Source organism: Falco cherrug, chromosome 6 (assembly GCF_023634085.1).
Source record: "Falco cherrug isolate bFalChe1 chromosome 6, bFalChe1.pri, whole genome shotgun sequence".
NCBI lineage: Eukaryota > Metazoa > Chordata > Aves > Falconiformes > Falconidae > Falco > Falco cherrug.
In genome coordinates this window covers 77784417-77810179 of record NC_073702.1, presented here as the reverse complement: position 1 = coordinate 77810179, position 25763 = coordinate 77784417, and the positions used below count along the sequence as shown (strand labels likewise).

General features: G+C 42.4%; 1 protein-coding gene across 2 annotated transcripts in view; it reads right to left on the bottom strand.

The window, feature by feature from the left end:
* The window catches only part of CD2AP (CD2 associated protein), an 89634-nt gene extending 65403 nt beyond the window's left edge, over positions 1–24231 (bottom strand). For both annotated transcript variants that reach the window (XR_008732849.1, XM_055714361.1), the window contains exons 1-2: positions 23996–24231; positions 814–974 (exon numbers count right to left, since the gene is read on the bottom strand). Coding sequence is in view for 1 of the 2 variants with exons in the window: in XM_055714361.1 (XP_055570336.1) it covers positions 814–974; positions 23996–23999 (165 nt within the window). In the remaining variant the exon portion in view is untranslated. The remainder of the gene's footprint in view (positions 1–813; positions 975–23995) is intronic.
* Positions 24232–25763: the final 1532 nt, after the last annotated feature.

Genomic DNA, 25763 nt, shown 5'->3' with positions numbered 1-25763 from the left:
CTCACAACAACAGACAACCACCACAAGTCAGTCATTCAGCACTGAGCGAGACAGAGATCCCAGAGAAGAGGATCATTTTATAGAAAGATGATGACTAACCCAAAGACATGACAGCACTGCACCCAGTGGAACACTTACCATACACCTGGAAGGTTTCAGTTACTTGCTGCTGACTAATGCAGATCCTGGTCAGGAAACCAAACAAGCTGATAGTCAACCTGAGCGCACAGTTACCTTTCAGCTGGACATGTTCCCTGCCCTGTCCCTTTGCATGGTCACAAAAAAAGGCAGAGCCAGCAGTGGAAACTCCAGGGTAGAGCAGAATAGCTCCTTCAAACAAAGCAGCTTAAATCCAGGCTGAAGCACCCACACAACCACAGCTTAAGGATGTAGTTTTTCATTATAGCTGAGCTGCAGCCCCACTTTCCCAATTCCCTCATGACTTGATGTCTTCTGTAGGGGCAGGTTTGGGGTTTTTTTATGGTTTTAGTGAGGTGAATTGATTAAAAAACTAAAGCAGGTAACCATGGCTACAGACAACTGTTAGTGCACTCCAGCAGTAGGAGGGAGACAGCACATACAGCACAAGGGTACAGACCAAAAGAAATGCTTAAGTGAGTAAGAACAGGCAGCAGAACTTAAACAAAAAAGGCCTTCAAGAACACCATAAAAAAGATGTAATCATCTAAAAGGTCTTCCAGTTCAAAAAAACCCATCTTGTTACAAATACAACTGATACGTATTATAACCATTTCACTAATAACTAGCCTGCTGTATAATCACAGTAAAACAAAGTCAGCGCAGAAAACTCACCTTCACAAAATTGTCAGGGAACATGCCCCTTCTGCCATTTAGCTCCCCTTCTAACCATCCTTCTTCTTCCAGTTTTTTCACATTCCTGATGATTTCCCCAACTCGAATCGTTAACTCATCATCATGTACTGCATCATAATCATATTCCACAATATAGTCCACTAAAAAAAAAAAAAAAAGAGAGAAACACACCACAGTGAATGCAAATCAGATGTGGAAACACAACTTGAAAGCCATGCACACACAAAAAAGGCAGACCCAACGACAAATGCTAAGAACAAGCATTTCCCTTACAGCAATGCTCATTTGTGAGCTGTAGTGCTCCCAACCATCTTGGGGAGAGGGAAAAAACTGGACAGTCACCTATTAAAGTAAATTTAGGAATATGACACCAGGTCATATTTTGGTGGTGGTAGGTAGGTTTTTGTGTATGTGTGGTGGAAAGGATTGCAGGCAGTGGGTCCCCCTGGCCCCGCAAAGTCCCAACTGAAGATTTACCAACCATGAATCAGTGCTCACAGGGCAAGAGTTTCTTACTCAATACATATTTAGGGCCAAGGAGGGAGAAAGGCTCGAATTGTGCATGTGCAGCATGCACATGCAATGCTTTGCTAATTCACATACTTGCATCTGCTATTTTACCTGCAAAAAATTGATTGCGGCACACAAATATTTTCATAGGTTTCATGCAAGAAATGTAATATAGCCAGAAGGTGTACAATTAACAATATCATACAAATAAAATTCCCAGACATGAAAAAGACACAATCCTTCAGATTCATCTGGGTCTACTTGAAGAAGCAGCAGCAAGCAAGTTTTAATTTTGATATAAATAAGTTTACCCAGAGGAGTATAGCAATGTATTTACATACTTGTCCATCTGTTGCACAAGATCCACTAGAGTTGCTTACTGAGAGCTTAAGGCCTGTTTGGCAATAAAGGCCGATTTGTTCATCAGGAAATTCTGTTTATGCCAGAAATTTCCACAAACCTGCAGCAATCAAATAATCTTCCCTCTCACTCAAATCCAGTCAGGATACTCAGGCACTACCAAATGTAACACTGCTCTCACACCTTCTCTTCTGCGGATCACAACAGACACATGCAAAGGTGAGAGTACAACAGGGTTAAAAGACAGAAATCCTGAATGGCTGTGAAAGTGGTTTTTTCCCCCAGGTCATTCTTTATTCTATCAGTACGTAATAATATTGAACAATTAATTCACAAATTAAGGAATCAAATGGAAGAAAGTATTTCCTGGTAATGAACTTATTAAATCAATATAGAATTCTGATCTGTGGACAGTTTTGATCAGAAGTGCTGCTGCACGCATGTTGTAACGCATCTTTATCCCTCTGCTGCCTAGAGATTAAATCAGAAAACCTTTGGTAAAAAACAGAACTACATGATTTTCAGAATATACCCATTAACAAAGGAACCAGTCGAATATAAATATGAAGATTTAGTTTTGCTTTTTTTACTTTAAGAAAGAAAATTTGTTTTCTTCATTATGAACAGAAGTCATCAATAGAGTTGTCTGCTCGTGATACACACACTACAACTCTTAACACACTTTTCATACTGTATACATTTATTTTTTGTCAAACGTATTCTCTAAGCTTGCTTTAAAGTATCCTATTTCCAGACTACTGCCTGCAGCCACCATAGCAATTTTGTCTTGCTTCAGCACTGAATTGTCTTTTGAGTGGATGACATGAAATATTGCCCAACAGATAGGAAATTCTGGCAGCCACAGAACATAAAAACAACAGCCATTCATCACCTACAGTCTGGAAATGAAAATGTCATCTTCCACCCAACTCAACCATGCTGGAAACCTACAAATGCATAAAAATGTAAGAAATATCGATGTTACATATTTCTCTCATGATAAACTCTGTTTTTAAGCACATTAGCAGATATTATATTTCAATATACGCACTATAGGACAGTTTTATGAAGTTAAACATGGAAAATGGATCAGAACACTGTATCAGTCATAGTAAATGCTTCCAGCATTGCAGAATATGACTGCAACTGCCAAACACCTGGTCCTTTTTCCACAGAAGTAGTAGGCAATCATACTCACATTATGTCAACATAACAATTATTTTGAAAGCTTCTTTATTTCCTTGGGGGAACATTTCCATATTTGTGCTTGAAATGCACAGCACAGCACATTCATTTTGGTAACCTTTCCAGACTGTAAAACATGGACTCTGTCATGGCAACAACCAAAAGGAGGATCTCAAGAACCTCCTAGTCGTCATCCATGTGTCTCTGTTCCAAAGACAAATAGCAATGTACGAACATCAGCTTTTTATGTTTGACATTTAGGTGCTGAATTTCCTTCTGTATTTGACATCAATATTCAATTTCACCCTCACTCCCAAGGATACATACACAGAACAGATCCAAACTGTGCTGTCTCGCCTGTAAAGCTAGAGGAGTCACGTGATGACACAGAAACAGGAGGACGCTACACACCTCATTACTATGTGGTCCTCAACAGGAACACTTACCACTTTTCCTTTTCAACATTAGCAAGTAGCCTAGATGAACCAATCGGGTCATCTGGATGGCAGTGTGATGGGCAAGAAACTATTCTACTACCAGAACAGTCCAGACTAAATAAGCCTCTGAAAGGTTTTCAAGTATATTTACCCAAGCAAAACTAGTGTCCAGTGATGACAGAAGATGTTTTTAAGGAATCACAACTCCTTATAATAACAGTAATTAAGACTCATGTCAGTCCATGGATTATACTTAATGCCTGAAGTAGTTCTGAATGCTTCTGGAAGATTCTCAAGTTCTCACTTAAAAGCTTTACTGAAGAACAGATATGATACTAAAATCAGTCAGCAGTTAAGTTGGACTGCAGTAATACAAGCTGGTCAAAAGAGTCAGAAACTAGTCCCAACTGGTAGAAGGTGCATCAGAACATCACAAAAACACAAACTATCAAAACCATCTATCTTGCCTCCCCTCTGCTTTTTACACAGCTTCCTCAATTTCAAACCCAACTCAAATCAATTGTAGCTTAAAAATCCGTAATGACCAAGTGTTGGAAGAAAAAGTCTTCTTGAGCTTCAGCACAAACACTGTGAGGTTAACTATGCTTTTCTTGCACATCCAGCAGGACCAAAGTTCACCCAAGAGGGAAACAACATTTTTTCTGAGTTTTCACAGGCAGCATGGGCCATCACAAACCACCTCCTACACTGTGTGCAAAGAAGCTGTCTTTATCCTAGATCTCTAACCAATAAGTAGCAAACTAGGGGTTTTATTTGAATTCTTGCCAAAACAAGACAGCACCTGGCACATGCTTCCAACCAAGGAAAGAGGGAAACAAACAAAAAATGACAAGCCAAATCAGTCAGGTTGATTAGGGCATTACAGAAAATAAATTTTAACAGACTGAGAATTGACAGAATAGATCTAGAAACATAGGACTATGTTTACTGCCCTGGTAGCAGTCAAGGGGCTGGAAACTGTTCAATGAAGTGTCAGAGGCAGATGAGTCGGTGCCAAGAGCACTGGGGTGACGATAGTGGGAATCGGCTAAGATGTATGAAGAGGAAATTATGCCTGACCAACCTGACAGCCTTTCACAATGAAATTGCTCTCCCATCATGCCGTGAAGTACTAAGGTACACCGTCTCCCATAACATCCTCATACACAAACGGATGGAGTACAGGCCAGATGAGTATAAAGTGAAGTGGACTGAAAACCATCCAAAATGCCAGGCTCAAAAGGTTGTATCAATGACAACTGCTGGAGGAGAATCACCAGTGGTGTGCCCCAGGAATCAATGCTCAGTTGTTCCAATATCTTTATTAATGACCTGGAACTGAATGCACCCTTAGCAATCTGCAGATGATGCAAAACTACGAGGAGTGGCTTACAGACCACACTGATGTGCTGCTATTCAGAGCGACCTCAACAGGCTGAGGGAATGGACCAACAGGAACCTCATGAAGTTCAAAGGCAAATGCCAAGCCCTGCCCCTGGGGAGGAACAAACCCCTGTACCAGTACAGGCTGTAGCCTGCTTGGTTGGAAAGCAGCTTGGCAGAGTAGGACGTGGTGGACACTAAATTCACATGAGCCAGCAAAGTACCCTTGCAGCAAAAGGCGGCTAACAGCATCCTGGGCTGCATTAGGAGTACTGCCATCAGGTCAAGAGAGGTGATCCTCCCCCTCTGCTGAGCACTGGTGAGACCCATCTGGAGTGCTGGGCCCTGTTCTGGGCTCCCCGGTACAAGACAGACACGAACATACTGGAGAGCCCAGCCAAGGGCCACAAAGATAACTGGTATGTTCATATGTACCTTCATATGAGCAAAGGCTGAAAGAGCTGGGAGAAGGCTGGAGGAGACCTTATTGATGAGTGCATGCAGAAGATCAAGCAGTGCCCAACGAAAGCACGAGGCAGCAGGCACAAACTGAAACAGAACAAATTCTTCTTCAACATATATATATATATGCATGTACATATACACACACACTGCAAGAGGGATCAAACAATGGAACAGTTTGTTCTGAGTGGCTGTGCAGTCTCCTTAAAGATGCCCAAAAACCAACTGGACACTGCCATTCCATTTTAGTCGTAATTGAATTTTTGAAATTTGTTAGTGATAATCCAAGAATACCTCTGTTCTGCATCAGTAATGAGATACAAAGAGCTGTCTTCAGTTAACAGTTGGACTAGATGATCTTGAAGACCTTTCCCAACCTAAACGATTCTACGGTGCTGAGCAACCTGCTGTAGCTGACCCTGCTCTCAGCATGAGGGCTGGACTAGATGATCTCCAAAGGTGCCTTCCAGCCTCAGCCATTCTGTGACTGACTTGAGCCAAAAAGATATACCTTAGGTGGCCACTTTCTGTCATCCAGCCATGACAGCCTTCCAACATAGCCAACTTCCTAGACAGTGCTTTTTGAAGGTTATGACCAATTTTCAGGGGCAGGGGATCAATTAAATCAAAGCGCTTAGTAAAAAAATATTGACAGGACATCCTTGGGGGAAAGGTGATTATAGCAGACTTTATGAGAGTGGTCTATTCAGCTCTTGGTTTCAAGTAAGATGACAATCTGACTAATGAAACAATGAAACGGGCCAAACATGTCAAAGCTAGTCAGTGTCATCAACTACAGACTACGTTGCTCCCTGTATCAAAGACGAAAGTGTCCTCTCTAACACTGCCTCTTTGGCAGAATTGCTCATGCTGTTAGCCAACATAGCAATGCTGCCTGCACAAGGCATTCAGTCACTGCTGGCACAGGTGGACTCTCCACTTCTCCAAAACTTATGCATCCCAGTGCCAAAGCAGAAGGCAAGCCTCCCGATAAGCATGGCTGCATAACATCCATCTTCACTGATTTTAAACAAAGGAAGTCTTCAACTACCCAGATTCTCTCTGAGGTTGGCTATTATAGGTAACTAAGGCCCTCTGGGAGCCCTATAAAAAAAAAAGCGTCCAAAACAAACAAAATCCAAAAATAAATGAAGGAAAATAATGGAAAACGCACTGAAATTCTAGCATGACTGTCTTCAACAGAAATAACCAAGTGTCAGACATTTGTCCAGCAAAGAGCAAAATTCCACATTCTTAGTACTTTAAGACATTACAGTATTGTCAGAATCCAGTGTCCTTTCTGTAGTAGCCAGGAAAAGACACAAAGCAGATATAAAATAAATCCCATTAAAAACACATGTAATAGCTTATAAAATGAAAAAAAACCCCACCAAACAAACAAACAAAACCACCAAACACATTTGTGGATAACTGAAATCCTTGCATATAACCTCCAAGCTATTCAGGAAGCCTTGCTGAAACTTGCTGCAGACCTGGAGGGACAGAGTCCAACATCGAGCAGCACGAAGAATTTGGGTTGCATGTCATGCCCTGTAAAGGTCTCTTCAGGCAGGTTTTAGGTCAGTTCAGATTCAGTCATTTATTGGAACAGGAACCCTGGAAAGTTGTGTAGTCTCCAGATTTATCGTGCCAGCAGAACTGCAGTTACACTAGAAACTGAGATTTTGCTTTTCCAATTTATAACAACAGACAGTTGCTAGATGCCCAAACCAAACTTTACTAGTAGTTATTTCCACTTGTACATCACAAAAAAAAAAAAACAAAATTTAGTCACCTATAAAACCAAGTTAACATTTATGTTATTATTTATGAATACACATACACAGAGTAACAAAGGCATTTATTTTTATAGCAGACAGCAAGCTTACACTAGAGACAAAAGACGACAGAAGACACAATCTTATCCTTTTAGCTATGATACTTTTCTTCACAATTATCTCAAAACCGGGTGTTAGACTGAAGTAGAAAGCTTCTCCCAATTGCTCTCCCACAGAAACATTCCTACAATGTTAGATACAAGAGTTCCAGCTGTTTTAATAGCAATACCACAGTTTATCTTTGGCCACTGAAAATAGACCTTAACACTGAAAAAGTAGTTCAGGTGTTTAAATGCTGAACAATGAAAACACGTCCCTAAGTTCTAAATGTAAGTAGTGGTTATAAGAATTATCTTTTTTCTGCTTCGACACCACAAAATTCCCTGTTACCCTGACTTGAGTCACTAATGACAACTCATATGCTCAGCTAAAGAGACCCGGTGGACTGCCCATTGCCCTTAAAATTCTAGCCCCTGCTTCAAAAACTGTACGAGGTTTGTCCTACGAAGCTTTCCTGGTAAGACATACACACAAGGTGAGCATCAGGGTTTGGCAACCAAAGACAAATCCCTCCTGGTCAAGAGCCTCCACTTCTTTGCAGCCAGACTCCTTCTGCGCTCTGCATCTGCTCTCATGACTCGCTCTCCTGTTTACACAATGAACCACCATGACCATAATAATCAGTTCCCCAAAGATCTAAGTATTCTTTTGGGGTACAGATGTGGGTTTGGTCTTCCTCACACTGAGTAAGGAAGCATCTCACATTTCCCACTACTGGGGAAACCAATCTGACCACCGGTCTTGTGCAAAAAGATACTTCCCTTCCTTTCACGTTCCAATAGTCATCAGCATGAGAAGCAGCCTAGGGACTGAATCGGGAACAGATGGAAACATACAGGATTTCCTACTTTCCTTCTCATGGTGCCAAACACAGCTATATCATCAATGGAAACTGGGAAACCTGCAAAGCTGTACTTCCAAGACATCTTAACCCAAGGGTGCTGTGAACCCATCTTCTCTTCTGTTTGCATTCACATGGTCCCTCCTCCCTGCTCTGCACCTGGAACTAGTGTTTATTTATACTGCTGGTGAATTAGGCAAGGAAAACAGCCTGAGAAAAAACTATGAAGTGCCAACTACCTTCAAGTTTATCTCCCTAAGATGGCTCACAGCAGGGCCAGATGCGCAGGACTGAGTCAAATCCAACATCTACACGATTGTTACAGTCCAGATCAGGAGCATGCTTCTTGGTGAAGCTCCCCAAACCATCCTCATTTAACGTGCTTCAGTTCAGTGTGGACCAGCAGTCTCACAGCAAGTAATCTGGATTTCTTTTCACTGAAACTAAATCAAAGATATACAGCCAAACAACACCCTTAATGCATGCTAATCTTTAACAGGCATTAAATCCATGGGATGAGACTAGGACCATGATGATATAAAAACATCCAAAACATGCAGTATGAATGTCAGATGCCTAACACCAGCAGTTTCCCACTACGGATCCAATCACATTGCCCCTCACTACATGCTGCTTTGCACATAGACAAAACCTGCCACAAAACCACATCCTAACACAACGCATAAACAACATGAGGCCGCTGGATTCATGTCAACACTGTTGGTAGGGATGCAGTTCCAAGCTATTAAGAAGCTGGACAAGGAAAGAGTATTTAACTAATGGAGACCATGTAGTCTACACGCGTAGTATTTTACAGCAGAGTTCACCACAGCCTTCAATAAGTCAACAGTTTCGAAGTGACACTATACAGAACAGCAGACACTTAACCAAGCTGAGCCACGCAGAGCCATCACACTCATGCTCCATGTGGAGGACTTGCAAAACAGTTGCATAACGAGGGCTTCTGAAAGCATCAAGCATCACAAGATGTTCTGCCTTCACAGTAGCTCAAAAGGAGGTCAGACACCTCCTGCATGGCCTCAGAAACAACAGTGACACACGGCAGAGCCCTTTCTACCTGTGCCTGCTCCCATGTGAGCCATACCAGTCATGCCAGCTCCAATCCTAATAAACACCCCTGTACCACAGCAGCCACACTGCTTCCTGCTCCTGCAGCTTTTATTTCCTATATGCCAGCCAAGCGAACTTCTGTTGCCACAAGGAAGGGATGTGGCTGAGGAGTTTACTCGGCAGTTTAAGATACTGCTGATCTCATATATTCAAATATTGACTTAAAGACTTGTTTTCAGCAAAGTGCCCTGCGCCATCAAGATTCTTTCATTAGTTTAGAATAAAACAACATAATGCCAATGAAACTGAAAGATTTTCACGCCATTTTATGTACTTTCTCTTTTAAGCATATGCAGTTAACTCCCACTTTGCTATATGCTCATTATTCCAAAGACAGAGAACCTAAGTCTGTAGAATGTATTAGCTCAGGTGCTGGGCAAACACACACTGCTTTCAAGCACTAAAGACGCCTTCAATATAAACAAAACACACATTGTTGGACCCAAGCTGATTCTACACAAAACCAGCTCAGCTGTGTCTACCCAGACTCTGGGAGCACCAAACACACCCTGCTGCCACACAGCAGGGACTCAATTTGGAGCTCAACAGGATTTGCTCCATTTGAAGCAACAACCTTCATACTCATGCCAACACACCCCACATCTCAGAAGGCTCATCAGATTTGATGAAGCATTAGATGAGCGATGTCAATCAGCCACTATGCCACAGAGTCAGGCCAAATTTCCAACAAGCTGCCTTTCTGCTTCCCCAGCGTAAGAGCTGATCAGATGGAGCACCATACCCACCTGAGTTCGCATTCAGGCAGTGCTGTGCTGCAGCAGCTCAGTCTTCCAGCCCTAGCCCCTCTTCCTCTAACAAATTTTTAAAAAAATATTTTTAGAAGGGAATTTAAAAATCAAAGTCTTTCCAATCAAAGACCATAGTGCTGGTTATCAAGAAAACATATCATTCCTCTGGAATAGAGTGTATCTTTTCTACCACAAGTTACCACCAAAAAGGTCCTAGATATATGTTACGGTTTAGAACATCAGTTAGAAACTTAGCAAGTACTCTCCTGTGCTTACAGTAAAGGTATTTTCAACTGTTATAAAAGACAGTTTTAGGAAAAAAAAAATCAAATCAGAACACACACACACATGGGGTGGGGCAGAAACAAAACAGCTTTCAAACATATCGTTTCAGTCTCACAATATCCAGTATCTCATTTGGGCATCTGCTTGCCCAGACTTCAGCACCAGCAGCTCAGACACTGTCAGCTTCCTATTTTGATCAAATACTATGAGCTTCAAGGAAAAAAAAAAGGTTTCCGCTGGAAGAGGGGAATGAACAAGCTGGAATAAAAAGCAGTGTTATTTTCCTGAAATATGGGGTCCCACCACATTTTATGCTTTCTAATGATAATGGAGACCTTACTTATTTCAGTATATAAAGGGGGCTTATAAAAGAGGTGGGGACAGACTTTTTACTAGGGCCTGTAGTGACAGGACAAGGGGCAACAGTTTTAAACTGAAAAAGGGTAGGTTTAGACTGGACATAAGGAAGAAATTCTTTATGGTAAGGGAGGTGAGACACTGGGACAGGTTGCCCAGAGAAGCTGTGGATGTCCCATCGTTAGAAGTGTTCAAGGCCAGGCTGGACAGGGCTTTGAGCAACCTGCTGTAGCAGAAGGTATCCCTGCCCATGGCAGTAGAGGTTGGGACTAGATGATCTTTGGAGGTCCCTTCCAACCCAAACCATTCTGTAATTCAGACACAAAAATCTTTAATGAGATTTTACCTAGGTGTTAGATACATCATACAAATAAAAGAATTTATCAGTAACTGGTTTTAGCATGTTCTCTTTCAGAGACATCTCACTTTCACAGAATCCTTGCGATCTGTTGGATACCTCATTAAGTTTCTCAAACTTCCAATTTTACATATCTACAGCTGACAGGCAACTCTGTGCCAAAGTTGACCAAACAAATTCATTTCAGCCACTGAACACTTCTCCCAAAAATACTTCTCGCTGCTATGCCTCTGACATCAAAGTCATGAACTCTCAGACAGTACGGTCCAAAGCCAGCTCCAGTCACTTTCAAAGTCAGTGATAACATGATTTGAGTAAAGTTTCATTTTTTTTCTTTTTTCTTTTTCTTTCCACCCTGCAGCATCTGCTGTTTTTCCTTACTTCCTTTCTAAGTTGCTCTATGCTGCATCACTCCATTCCAGCACAAGCATTTTCTGCTTAGAGCAACAATCCTAAAAAAAAAAAAAGAAAAATAAAAACAAGAATAGCAGTATACCCATGAGAGGGTCTAAAGCCAGAAGTCTTGGTCCTGTCAGCACAGAACTGGTCTATCTGGAAGCTGCCATGGATTTGCCCAGCATTTTTAGATTGGGCAAGTCCATCATGCATTCTCCAAGAAACGACTCACCACACATTTTTAATAAAAGATTATGTCTAATTTTACAGCCCAGTAAGAATGGCTAAAATAATTAGGAAATGGACAATTGAAAACTCTAAAAAAATGTATGCTTTTACTCCCAAACTGTTTAAAGCAATGAGAAACTCATTGCATTCCAACAGTAACCATCTCAAACACCAGCTTCTCCAGCTGGCTCCAGTACAATTAGCAAGATACTTTGTGAAGGAAATTAAACAGCACAGCAGAAATCCTGCCCAGCAGCCTGCCCTGAAGCATTAAAGATGCAAACCATACATGGCTCATTTTCCTGCTCCAGGCTCCCCTAATTTTCTAGAGTGCATTCTAGTGCTTACCACTGTGTACAATAGAACACACTTTAAATTAAACATTTGTCAGTTTTTACTTCCCTAAAGCAAATCACTGCACACATCCCCTCAATTCCAACTGCATCCTGTAGATGGTAAGTCATCATTACCAACCAGATGGGAAAAAAAAGCATCTTAGTGATATATTTCTCACTGCAGGTATATTAAACCTACACTAGAAGAAGAATCCAATCATGTCTTCTCCAATATTATCAGAAATACTTACCTTAAGATATACGCAAACTTAAGAACTGATAGAATTGTGGATTTAATTTACCCCCCTCAATTCTATGAGCAGGACTTGACAGACTCCTCCCTTCACAGCAAGACTGAAATAGGAAGTATTAGAGTAAAACCACTAGTATTTGACACCACCTTGTAAGGACAGGAGAGGTCAAAATGTTTTACCTGGCAAGTTACATTAAGCACAAAGTGATGTTTTGCTGTTTCCTTCAGTCTGAGCAGAGCTCATTGCAAGAAACCAGCCTGGAAATGAGAGGTGACACCTGCAGAAAAGGTAGCACATGTCTTCATAAGCAAAGGTGAAAAGCTGCTACTAATTTAATATGCAGAGAAAACCAGGGACCTGAGAGGGTACAAGGGAATGTACTTCAGAAAATGTGTGCTTTTTTTAAAGTCATGACTCAGACACTGTTCCATACATAGATTTACACCTCTTCCTCCGTTCCTTCCCTTAAGTTAATTTTATAACATTTATTTGGCACAACATTCAAGGTAAGTCACAAAACACCAAATTACAAAAGCTGCTAAAATAAAGCCATGCCAAAAAGCTCTGAAGAACAAAAAAAAAAAAAAAAAATTAAAAAAAATCGTACCTCATTCAGATTTAGTTCAAATTCAAAGCACCAAATAAGCAGTAAAAGTACCACAGGGTATAGGTTTTTCCCTTAAAACTTTCACTTGATAATTAGCTCACAAAAATACATTTGAAGGGGAAGACTCTGTTGCTTATCTTAGAATTCTTTTTATAAAGTTATTCCTGTACCCCCCTAAAAAAAATTTTTTAAAAAATGTATTTAAATTTTATAGAAGTTTTCCTCCTTCACTATCAGGACCCCACATTACTACAAAAGCTTCAGCTCCTCCTGCAGATTTTTTTCAGGACTCTTCTAGCCAAAAAGGACAGCATGATCATAGCTCCAGGTTATGAATTCATGATTTACAGAAACAAGAAACTGTCTGAAAGCCTTCTGGGTTTAAACCAAAAGAAAACTCTTTTCACACTCCTAAAAAAAAAAAAAAAAAAAAAAAAGAAAAAGAAAAAATGCTTTGATAGATGGCCTACAATTTGGCACATATTTAATTCAGAATGACAATTAGTATTTCTGCAAACATGGCAAGAATCTGGCTTTGAAATAAATTTATGGAAACTTAAAAGCATCATTCGGAGCATGCACAAAGTGTTCCCTTCATCTTTAAAAACAGACATGATGCAATAGTCTGAATGGTCCCAGATTGGGATCTTGCAAAAACCACAAAATATGCTTAGCATTAAAAGAGGAACAAGTGTTCCTATCTGACTTCATGCTGTCAGGACAGTCCATTCTAATTATGGCATTAATAAAATTAATTTACTTTTTACTGCGGACATTTTAGTCAATATAAAAAACTGAACTGTTGATTGAAAAGCACAGAGAGAAATCCTTATGCAATAGTTTTTTTACAAAAGCCAGTCAAAATGGCAAATGCTCAAGGGCACTCTACAATCTTAATCAGATACTTTTAAAGGAGATAAAACTGCTTCAACAGCTCAATTATATTCTAAAAGTTAGGAGATAGAGTCCTTTAAACATCCATTTGTAACCTGAATTTAGACAGATTTAGAGTATATCTTATTAACACCACGATTTAAACAGATGTAGCTTGCAATACTTCTGATCATAGAAAAACAAGTTTTCAAAGGACCTCTGGACCACTTACGGCAAACTGGTCAGAGCAAGGCTAACCGCAAAGTCAAATCAGGTCACCAAAGCATTGTCCAACTAAATTCTGGAAGTTTTCAAAAAGGATGGAGATAAAACAGGCACCCTGGGCACCTTTTCTGGTATTCAATTCCACAGTAATTTTTCCTCCATTATATTCAACAGGAATTACCATTAGTCCTAACTTGCAGCCACTGATACACATTTTTTCACTGTGCCTCCAAGGAGAATATGTCTTCATCTTCTCCAGGCTAGACCAACTTCCTGCACACTGTACGCACTGGCCTCCTAACCATGCTCAACTCTCCCATCTGTCAGCATCCTCCTTGCATCTGCGGGGAGGGATGAGCAAAACTGGAAACAATATTTTAGAGACACCCTTGTGAGTGCCAGATGGTGGGGAACAACTACTCCCCATGACCTAGTAGCTACTATACTGCTAATGCCACCTGATAGACAGTGAGGTGGTTCTTTCCCAGATGGTGGATTATGCATTTGTCCTTTTGGAACTGCAGGAGGTTCCTGTCAGTCCATTCCCCCAGTACTGCTGCAGCACATCAACTATCCCCCACTGCATTCACTGTGGAGGTTTTTTTAGGTATAGGAACATCACCTTGAGCACTTGAAGAAACCAGGCTCACACAAGCCACTATCAGCCTATCCTGCTTCACTCCTGATAATTCTTTCCCTGTGCAGCTATTTGGTTGAAACATGCCAAAAGAGTAGCATTCCAAAAATAAGAGCTGCACTTTCCCCCCACCCACCCCCACCCCCCGAGTCAGCACTGAGGCACCCAAACCACTGCCCAAACACTCTTGCTCTTATAACCTGATGGCTGGCTAATCATCAAATATGCAGCTTGGAAGCAGCTACAGCATGTGCTGTGTCTTGCAGAGCTAATTGATAGTAACACAGAATGATTGGTATTTGAAGAATTTGAGGAGGGAGCTGATGCCTTATGGGAGGTTATGAAAAGCTGTCTGGGGCAAGGGATAGCAGTCACTTCAGTCAGGAGACAAAGCACCCAAACCCAAGTTCATAGAAAGCTAACCCTCACCTCCACTGCTCTCACCACATTCACCTGAAGTAGTAGTTTGGATTTCAGAAACACTAAGGAAATAGTTTTGACTGTCCCCACATATTTCACCACTACCAACCACAACCCTGGTGACCCAACCACACACACGTTAAAAAAAAAAAAAAAAATCAGGAGGAGAGAAAAATCAACAATATAACCTCAGCTTGTTAAAAAACACAGTTCAGGATTTACCACTTCAACCACTGCTCAGAACTGCAAAAGCATGATGCAGCAGTGAACAGCAAGACCCAGAAACTCTTGTCTTGATAGGAAACAGCTTTCTTGCTGCATGGAGATAGCAGGCTGTGTTTTATTCTATTGACAGCACATCTCATATTTCATAAACAGCTTTATTTCATCTCCTACTCACCAAGCCTGAGGATTCCTGGTCCTAGTTATCTACCAGGGCAGGTTTTCTTCTGCTACCTATTCATTAGATGCCATTTACCTTGCAATCCATATATATATTTTATGATTCTCTCTCAGAAAGGACACAGTACTAAGACTGAAAGAGGAAACCCTCTTTCCACAAAATAAGCATCTAGTAAGATGATGAACACACGAAAATTAGGAGGCAATTTTATGCACTCTCAACTGTGCTTTCACTTGAGAACCACCACACTGTTAATTCACATACAACCCTATAGCACACACAGTTACAAGAAATGTCTTCAAGTTCTCCTCAAACTGCAAAGGGTTTAACCCCAGACAGTTTCCAATTTCCCTTCACCACCATCCTTACACAGAAACTGGTATGCTGGAAAAGCAGATCCTATTATACTTAGGCTTCTCATAATGTGCAAATATTAATGTAATGTTTTAACTATCGTCTTCCACTCCACAAACTCTCATTCCCAGTGCTGAAGGGCAAGGTGTATTTTCTGTACCACACACAACTTGAGTCACAAAAATGAAGCACTTTCATGAGCAAAACAGCACAGTTTACAATAACTTTTCTGAAAGATCCTTATCTACCATACCCATGATAGTATGGGATTAATGTATATGGTTTTGTTCTCATGCCTACAAAAGACTTACTCCCTTCAGCACTTCCACTGCCCCAATTTCAGAACCGCATCTCATCTTACCTGGCTTCAGAATAGCACTAACTCAGATGAACACAAAAACAAGTGTTATCTGGGACACTGAGGTTTCAAACATCTGAAACTCTGCCGACACTCCCAGGCAGCTTGCAAATCTAGCTAAATTTGAAGTCTTGTACTAAAAAACTCTGGAGAAAAGAATATTCTTGACTTAACCAGTTAGGAAACCAAACAGATGGGTTCTGCTTTTCAGGAACAGTTGCTTTAGTCATTTACAGAGAATATAGAGTTTCTTAGAGTGATTTCAACAATCTGAGGATGAAGTAGTGACCCTGCACACTCTCTCCCTGTTCATTTCCATACTGCTGCCTCTTCCCTTGTGCTTCCACAGTTCTGCTGCTCCAGGGTGTGCCGGTTTTAGTTTGCTGCCAAATCAGCCAGCTGGTTCTTCTCCAGCTGGATTCAACCCTGGCCAGTGTCTTGAACTAGATCATCCCAAGGACACATGATCACTAAATCTGCCAAAAGGGAAGACTAAAGAATGCACTGATAGGGGCATCATCCAGGGGATTGACCGTATCGAGAAATGATGGATCTAGCACTTCCCTTGGCAATTTGTTCTAGTAGTCAGTAACTTCCCAGACAGAAACATTCAGATGTTAAAATGAGTGCAAACAGCAATATAATTTCCCTTAAGTTTTAGGCAGACTTATTCTAGTTGATCTTGCATTTACTGATTTATGACAGTACTAAATAAGCCAAACTCCATAAAAGCATAAGTGATGGGAACATTACCATCCAGCCCAACTGCAGAAAATCAGAATATAGAAGGACGGAGGTATATTATTTTTTACATCCTACGGTAAGCTGTCTTCTCAAAACATACATACCACCGAGTACAACCAAAACCAAAATCCACAGAAATAGAAAAAGCCACCAAAATAATAAGTTCTAGCTGTTTAGGAACTATTTTCTCTTTAAAGGCATTATTAAGCCCATTTCAAAAAGAAAGCAAGTTAGAGACAGTTTAAAAAGGACACTTGGCTGGCTTAAAATGGATGGGGAGGATGACAAGGACGTAAAAAGCATTTTAAAGATCAGGAACAAGAAAGCTATAAAATAATCGGTTTGCTGGATCATGAACACTTAGGGAGAGCAATTAATATAGACACTCAGTAGAAACTCACGAAATTTCAGCTTGGATCAAGTGCAAAGTAACTGCAGGCTACACTCTCCATTCCCTGGCTCCTGAAATACAGTCCCATCCACTTTCTTGCACAGGCACTAATGACTGTGCAGTCAGAATAAGGCCACTCAGCTTGCTGACACAATGGCAAACCTGGCACATGAGTTTCTTCCACACCAGCCAGCTTGTCAGCTCACACTGCGGACTCACAACCACCAGGGCCATAGCAAGCCAGGAGGAAGCATCACAAAGCTCTACCTTGTTCAGCAGCAGCTTAAAGAGATCTCCGCTGAAGCACAGAGTTAAACTGCACACACAGAATGACTCCAGGACAACAGAAATTACACACAAAGCAACCTTAAAACTAATCCTTTCATAACTAAAGCTACAAGTCCAGAGTCAAGTGATATGATTCTCCTTTACTAGAGCGTGAAACCTTTATGAAATTAAGCAGTTTCATTTCTTCAAGCAGTGAAAGTGGGAGGCTTTTCTCTCCCCAGTCCCAAAGATTCATTGAGTGGAAGTAACTTGAACCATCCCAAGAAATTTGCTATTGTTCTTCTTTCGTATCTTTCCTGAAAAATTAAGAAACAATGTAGCTTGGAAAATAAAAAATATTAAGCAGAATTAAGGCAAACAGGTAAATAAATCAAATAAATCCACAATTGAACCAAAGAGCTAAAACTGGAAGACAGTAATTTCTACCAGGCACAACTCTGACAACTGCTGTAAATGTGCTGCAGCTGACACCACTCTTAAATAGCATCCTCATCCTGCTTTCATTCACTTTTTGCAACCATGAGCTTAGTCTCAGCTTCTAGAGAGCCAACCTGGCTGAAAACTAATCCAGAAAAACAGGGAAGTTTCAAAAGATTCAGCTTGTACAAGGAAGGGAAGAGGACAATACTCACTAGCCAGAAGCAAGTGAAGGATGAGATTTTGTTTCAGCACCAGCTTACAAAGATCACGCTACATATACAGTCGAAAGCATTTGACTAAGACTGACCACTTCGTAATTTTATCCAAGAAGTAGTAACTAATGACTTAAGAGTCTTCTTTAAATGGTAAATCAGGCAAGTTTCCAGGATCTTGGGCAAAACCGCCTTCCTTAAAACTAAAATAAAAATCATTAGTAACTCAAATCCACAAAAATCTATTCAAAGGAAGCAAAAAAAAAGAAAAAGAAAAAACATTTACATATTCCTCTACTGCCAAAAAGTATCATGTTCGTGACAATTTAGATACTGCTAAGGAAACAGCATAAGCTTAAGCCATTTCAATAATTTAAAATAATACTTTATCTGGTTTAAGCAATAAAGGTGATAAAATTAATTTTTAGTTTGTTTAACAATGTCAAATTTAAACTCAAATTTACAATTACAAAACTTTACAGCACTAAGGCACACAAGCAGACAGATCCTCGCTTCTTTCTCCAGATTTCAGCAGAGAGCTCCAGCTGCAACCCTCTCCTGTAACATCGCAAGTCAGCACTGTCCAAATTGCTGAAATTAAAGGAAAAGGGTGGGTTTTTTTTAATAATTCAAAATATTAGATTCTAATTTATTCCACTGAAAGCAACCCTGCCTAATAATACTTTAGGTGTGCTATAGGCAATACATATTCCTTTAAGAAAAGTTAATTCCATATTCTAAATGACCTCATATTATATTCTCTCCAGTGTACATCACCCCCAAAAGTGGAAAGATTTAACTCATCTGGCAGACAGACACATACTGTGACTTGTCCTTCAGTCTGATTTAGGACTCTGACAGGACAGCCAAGGGCTATGTGCAAGCAGGGTTACGCTCGCACCATCACAGTGACAAAGTTATGTAAAACTATTTCTCATCACTGCACATCCAAGAAGATACGGGACAGCAAAGACACAAGCATCCCCTTCACAGTGAGGAGGGCACATTTTACATTGTTAGCAAATTCACAATTCAGAGTAGAAGAGAAAAGCAACATTCATGGAAAGGAAGAGTGTCAGAAGGAAAAGTTTGATTTAACTACATCACAAAATCTAGGAAGCCAGCTTAAAAAAAAAAAAAAAATAATCAAATCACCAGACTTTAAAGGAACAGAAGAAAAGGACTAACCCCTTGTAGTGGACCAGAGACAAGTTTTAAGTGCGCAGGGGGCAATCACAGGTTGGACTAGCTGCTAGAAATTGCTACATTCCAGAACTACTAGTAACAAATTTCACCTGATCAACTTACCCACATCTGTCAAGACAACCTAAGTCACTTTAGGCACTTTCATTGCTGCTCTTTCCTAGCAAAGCACTTTTATGAAGCTGGGTCAGGGAAATACTAGAGCAGCAGTCACATGTGACAGCACCCCTAAGGAAGCAAAATGGATGGGGAAGAGCAAAGCGATGACAGCCAGAGCGGGACAGCCCAGGCAGCCGCCTCGCTTAGTCCCAGACAGTGCAGCATGCCTGACCACACACTTCCTGTGTTTATGCAACAAAAAAATCACTAAGGGACAAAAAAGCCTAATACAGGCAGACAACGGGGCGAAGGCAGCCAGTGAAAGTGAAGAGACTCCAAAGGGAAGACCCTACCTAGCTGAAACAGAACCTCTAAGAACCGATAGGAGAATAAAAGAAGCCAGGACAGCAAATAATTACACTCCTGCATGGAGTTAAGTCTTGAATAACATATACACAGTCTCAAGAACTCTCCACAAGATGAAAGTGCTATCAAAATTAAAATAACCATCCAGTAAAGGTGACCAGCACCCAGAATGGCTGGCACACAAGGAAAGCAGACGTGGGGAGACTTCTCAGTCTGAAGCCACCAATCACCCACCATTTCTCAAAAATACAAAGGAATTAGGCAGAATGAGCAGCAGCTTTAGGGAAAAAGCCTTATGCGAAAACGACATCTTTCCTACACACCCATTCATGCTAAACAGGGACTCTCACTGCCACAGGTAGCTGTGGAGAGCAAGAGCCTCTTTGCCCCCCTTTGTACAAGTCCCTGATAGCCTATCCCCATCTATAAAAAAAGTCCAGTGAAACTACAAACACTTTTGAGCAATTACTAATTGCCAGACCATGTGTCTTACTTAAAAACAAACAACATTCCACGATGGACCTGCCTGCTTTCCATATCCTCTTCCTTCCTACCTGCCCCAAAGACAAGACTTAGCATAGCAGCTCTTACATGCTTGGAAAAACAGAAAAGGCAAAAGCTGAGCTGACATAATCTCTAGCACTTTTTGATGGGATTTCTCCTCCACCTCAACCCAAACCCAGTACACACCACTCCTTCTCAGTTACTGTAACTTGTTTTCCCAGTAGCTTAGGCACCTCTCTTCCAGAGGTCAACTTTCCATCATCTTCCCTTATAGTTTTGCCTAGAATAAAGAAAACTATAAGACAGCACTTTGCTCAACATTGCCAGTACAAATACAATGGGTCTGTCAACGTTACAATCATCAAGTGCCCCAGTAGAAAAGGGTTGCAAAAAATTTTACTTCCAATAACTCATTCTTCAGTATTTTACTATGAATAATAGTAGTGGAAGGACTCTTCATTTATCCTATCCCATATGTTTGGGGGGTGTTTGGAGTGATTTCTTTTTTTTTTGGGGGGGGGGGGGGGGGGGTGTTTAGTTTTGGTTGGTTTGTTGGGTTTTTTTCCTCAAATGAGAGAGCAAACCTTGAAGTAATGTTTTGATTGGTTCTTCTAATACTACTAGTCAATACTGCAACAATCTGTCACTGTCCATGTGACTATGTTACAAGCACTCAGCCTGCTTACAAAACCCTTCCCGATTTTTTTCTGTTGCCAACATGAAGGTAAAGAAAGCAAAAGGTGTCATGCAAGTTTAATGCCCGATAAACTTACTAAATAGTTTCTGTAAAACAAATATATTTATGTATATTTATACTCATTCTGTTAGCAATGAAAAAGTATGTCTGGCTTCTTAAAGTATTCCAAAGTTATAAAACTTTCTAAAGCTAAAATCCAGGAAATTCAAATGTACTAACTTCTCAGCACCACAAATCAAAACTTGCACAAATTTTTGGAAATAAAAAGGGGATGGGATGGGGGGGGAAGGGGGGAGAAATGCATATAGCGAAGTAGATACTGACAGAAGTCCAGTAAGTTTCAGTGAACCACTGTGGCAATTTATTAACTGCTGCTGGAATACTTCACTCTTTAGCTGTAAAGCCATATAAAAATTAGTTGGACACTGCAAATTTAGCGCAACCTTCTTGTTAACATGTAAGTTATACAGTCAAACACTTTCTCAACTACAATTAGTAAAATAATCTAATTTTGGGCCATAAAAGTAAACCAGACAGATCCTACAATACACAGAATTCTACCTCCAAGTGGCTATCAACCCAAGACAGCAAAAAGGTAATTCAAAGTTTTTCCACAGAACATCTGAACGCTTTTTCCCCTTTAATTAATCTATTTCTCTATTTGTAGAACCATATATTGAATCCATTTGACTTACCTAGTACAGAAGGCAAGTAATTACAATGATAAAGCCTAAGCCCTTAACAGGGCATTACCGCATTACTAGTACTTTAGTTACCAGTTAATAGTGTCGTGTTTGTCACCTCTGACAACATCCTCCTCCCCATCTTTCAAGTGCCTGAATGACACATGCTCTTGCAACATTAATGTCCAATCACTACAAGAATGTAAAGAACCTATTCCAAGGCATTTTGTATTTCTGCCCTTCTCCTTTTGGTTCCTCCACAGTCATTCCTCCACATGCCCCGTTCTTACTTCTCCATAAATCTCGGAAACCCTTGAGTTTGTCAAACAGATATCCCAACAGCCCCCTCCATGCCACCTCTTACATGTAAAATCTCTTCCATAAGCTGACATAAAAGACAAACAATCTCTTATCAAGAGCCAGGTCTACTATGACGTCAGTAATAAAATAATGAAATAATGACCTCTAAAGTTAAATGTGAGGCCATCACTAAATATAGTGAGTGCAGTGCAGACTACAGTTAGTTCTTTTTCCACTCTTATTTTTAGAGGTGTTTTACAGTACATTTCTCCCTACTTTTGGTGACAAGAGAATAACGCTTGAAAATCTAAATAAAGGATGACACCTTCATAGAAAATCTATCTAAAAGGTTCTAGGATCATTCTGCAATCATTTATAGAGGTTTGCCAATGTTCTGGCAGAAACAGTTCTATACTGCACACAAATTGCTGTAACCACCCATGCAATAACAATACTTGACACAGTATTGTCAATTCAGTCACCTCTGCAGCAGTAATAACATGCTCACTACTGTAATCAGAAGAGACAGAGAACCAAGCCACACTTAAAAAAAGGAAAGGAAAAAAACCCATAAAACATAAAACTACAGTAACCTTTAGTCATAAGCTGGACTCAGTCCTTTATTAACAGTGTTTACAGTATTCCTAACTGTACACTAATAACCCAGACCTACCATAAATAAATCCTCAGGTATTTCACATTTCAGCATTACACAGTCTGAGTTTAAAAAGTTTAACTAGCACACTACAACTTTATGCTTTACAAACTACCATCACAGGCCACTGCAATGACCTGGACAGATGCTTCTCACTTGCAAGTAAGACAACGCAACCCAGAAAGAAAGAAACAATAATTCCTGCCTATTCTGAATAACCAAAAGAAGCATCAAAAAGTTTTTTAGAGTTTGGCTTGTATCAGAACCTAGAACGCCAATTTCACTTTATATTTTCAGACTTCATTTTAAGTGTGCTTTGATCATGTAATACAACTTTCACTGAGATGAAAAAACTGAGAGCACGTCTTTATTATCAGGAGGAACATTTATCGGTCCACTAACTGCACGTTTGATCTACACACACCGCATTTCTCCCCCCCCCTTTTTTTTTTAATGCATAAGGGGGAGGAAGCAAAGCTATTCAAAACCTAGGTATCCTTCCACCTAAAAGGCTTAAATTCCGCTTAAACATAGCATGTTTGCACACAGCAGCATAAGCACACACACGCAGCCCTCTTTAAACAGGGCAGGCAAGCCCCCACCACACGCACTCCTGCACACACCCCTCCAGAAGGGCATTAAGCAGCTGATGTTACACAGGACAGCACAGCAAGGGATGCAACGCGAGTGGAGGTAACAGAGGCAGATAAAATGGTCAACGGAGCTCTTTGGACCCCAGTGGGGGCATCCTGTATAAGGAAAGAAGGCTCTGAAGAGTGATGTTGAAGTCGGTCTTTCACACTTGCCTGTGCAGAGGCTCTTCCATTAAAAATCAGACCCAGCACAACTGATTGTTTCAAGTGTAAACCTGAGCTGGCACATTATGAAAACAGAAATACTTCGAGTCGTCGTACACTTGCTTTTTTGAAGCCAACACCTTGGTGGAGAAATGGGAGTAGGCACAGCTCAAACTGAAGCTGGGTACAAAAAAGAAGCCAGAAGGGCTGGATTTAACCCGAAAAACTTTTCACCAAGCCCCTCCGACCAAGACCAAGCTCCCTCCCTCCAGCACTGGCTCAATGCTCGCTATACGGCTGCAAACCTCGCTCTCCCCACCGAAAACCCTGTCACCCCCGGCACCGCCATCCGCCTCCGGCCGCCCCGGGCCCCCGCCGCAGCCCCCCGGGCTAGGTCGGGCAGGAGGGAGCGGCCCCGGCCTCTCGCCGCCCCTCGTCCCGCCGGGGAGGCGGCGTTCAGCCAAGCACCTGCGGGCACCTGCCGCCGCCGGCTCCGGCCTGCCGGGCCCGGGCACCCGCGGCAGCTCCTCCAGCCCCTCCGCCAGCCGCCACCTTCCGCCAGGGCAGCGGGTACCAGCGACGCTGCTTCCCCAGGGCACGCCGGCGGCTGCCCTGAAGCGACGCTTCCCCGGGCACCGCAGGTCCGCGCCCCCCCCCCCCTCAGACAAAGGGCGACGGAGGCGGCCCCTGGGGAGCGGGAAGAGGGGGCCAGCCTCGCCGCCTCCCGCCGCGGCAGCGCTTCCCCGCCGTGCTCACCCATGCTGCGCCCGCCCGCCCGGGCTCGACGGAGCGACTCCCGATCCCGCCGACGTGCTCAAGCCGGGCACGGCGGCTCCATCCGTGTCCCTACGGGCACCGGCGTTAAAGAGGCTGCTCCGAGCCGCCGGCGGCCCGGGGCAAAGGCAGAGGCAGGGGCAGGGGCAGAAGCAGCCGCAGTCCCCTCCCGCCACGCCTCGCCTCGGGCGAGCTCCGGCACCGGCGGCCCCGGCCCCGCCCCCGCCCCGCCCCGCCCCGCCCCGCCCCGCTCGCCGCGGGGGTCGCCAAATCCCGCGAGAGCCGAGCGCCACCGCCCCCACGCCGTGGCGCCGTTGCCAGGAGGGGTGACGTCACGGCCGCGTCCCCGCCCCGTGGACCCGCCCCTCCCCCGGCGCCCGCCGTGCCCCCTCAGCGCCCGGCGGGAGTGCCGAGCTGCCCCGCTGCCGCCTCCCTTCTCCCTGCCTCCCCGGTTCGGTTTTCTGCCCTGTCTCCCGGCCGCCCCGCAGTCATTTGTCCTCAGGCCCTCCTGAGGGAAGGCCGCTAGCCTCCTGAGGGGCGATGCGCCCCTTCCCACAGAGGCTGAGGACCCTGCCGTCAGCCCGTGCTCCCACAGCTCCCCCGCGGGATGGAGCTGCCTCACGGCCCCTCAGTAGAAACCTCGGCCCGCTGAGGCCCTCGGGCTGCCCCATGCATCTAGGGGGTACCCCACTTCATTCCCCAGAAGGCTCTTGGCTCTGGCCCTTAGCCAGAAACACCCAGCCTGGGATGGTTTCAGGGAGCCACTTTTGGGCAGACGAGTCTTGAGCTATGGGGTGGGTTCTGGCTCTAGGCGCCGGGCCATTGCTTCTGGCTTGAGGAAGGTGGCAGGGGTGCATGCAGGGAGGCCTGGGGAGGGAACCGGCCGTCACCTTGGTCTTCAAGGCTACTAACTTCATGAGCATGTTTGTGGACTTGCACATTGCTTTTGAAGAGTTTACAGGGTAGGGGTGCTTTTTGTTGGGGTTTTTTGTTTGGTTGTGGGGTGTTTTTTTATTTAATAAAGGAGGAAAGTGTTCAAAGCTATATCAGGCTGCCACTGTTTAGGTTTTTGTGGGAAACTCGGGAATGAGTGAAAACGACTACTTAGAACTAAACCGATTTAAATAAAAAACACTGACCACAAGGCCAAAAGGACAAGTAAACATGGTCTGGTTTTGATGAAAATAAGGGAATATAACGCAGCAGGGTTCTCTGAAATGAAAATACTCTGTCTTCCTTGCTGCAGACATCCTTTTATGAGTGGTTCAAAATCAGCCATTTCAGCCATGCTCAGGACAAAATTAGCCTAAAAAGAATGTCAAGTATTTCCAGGAGTCAGCTTTTGCTTAGCATCTTTCTCGTGGAATATAAACAGAAAATGAGTCAGATAATGAGTACTTGAAGACAAAATATGAAGTCTGAGGATGTAAACAAGCTATACCTTATTGTAGTATGACATTTGCAACCTGCTCTAGGAGAACCTACTTTATCGGGGGGTTGGGCTAGATGATCGCCAGAGGTCCCCTCCAACCTGATCATACAGTGGTTGTGTGATTTTATCTCCTTCACTCTACTTTGAGGAGATTATGCTTCTGTTTCTTCTGACAGCAGAACTGGACATGTACGAGTGATAGAATTACCTTGAAGCAAGTATAGCATTTAATGCTGATAAATGGCCCCATGGCAATTCCCTTAAAAGGAGAATCTATTTTTTTTGTAAAAATACAACCTACACACCAGTTTTACAGTA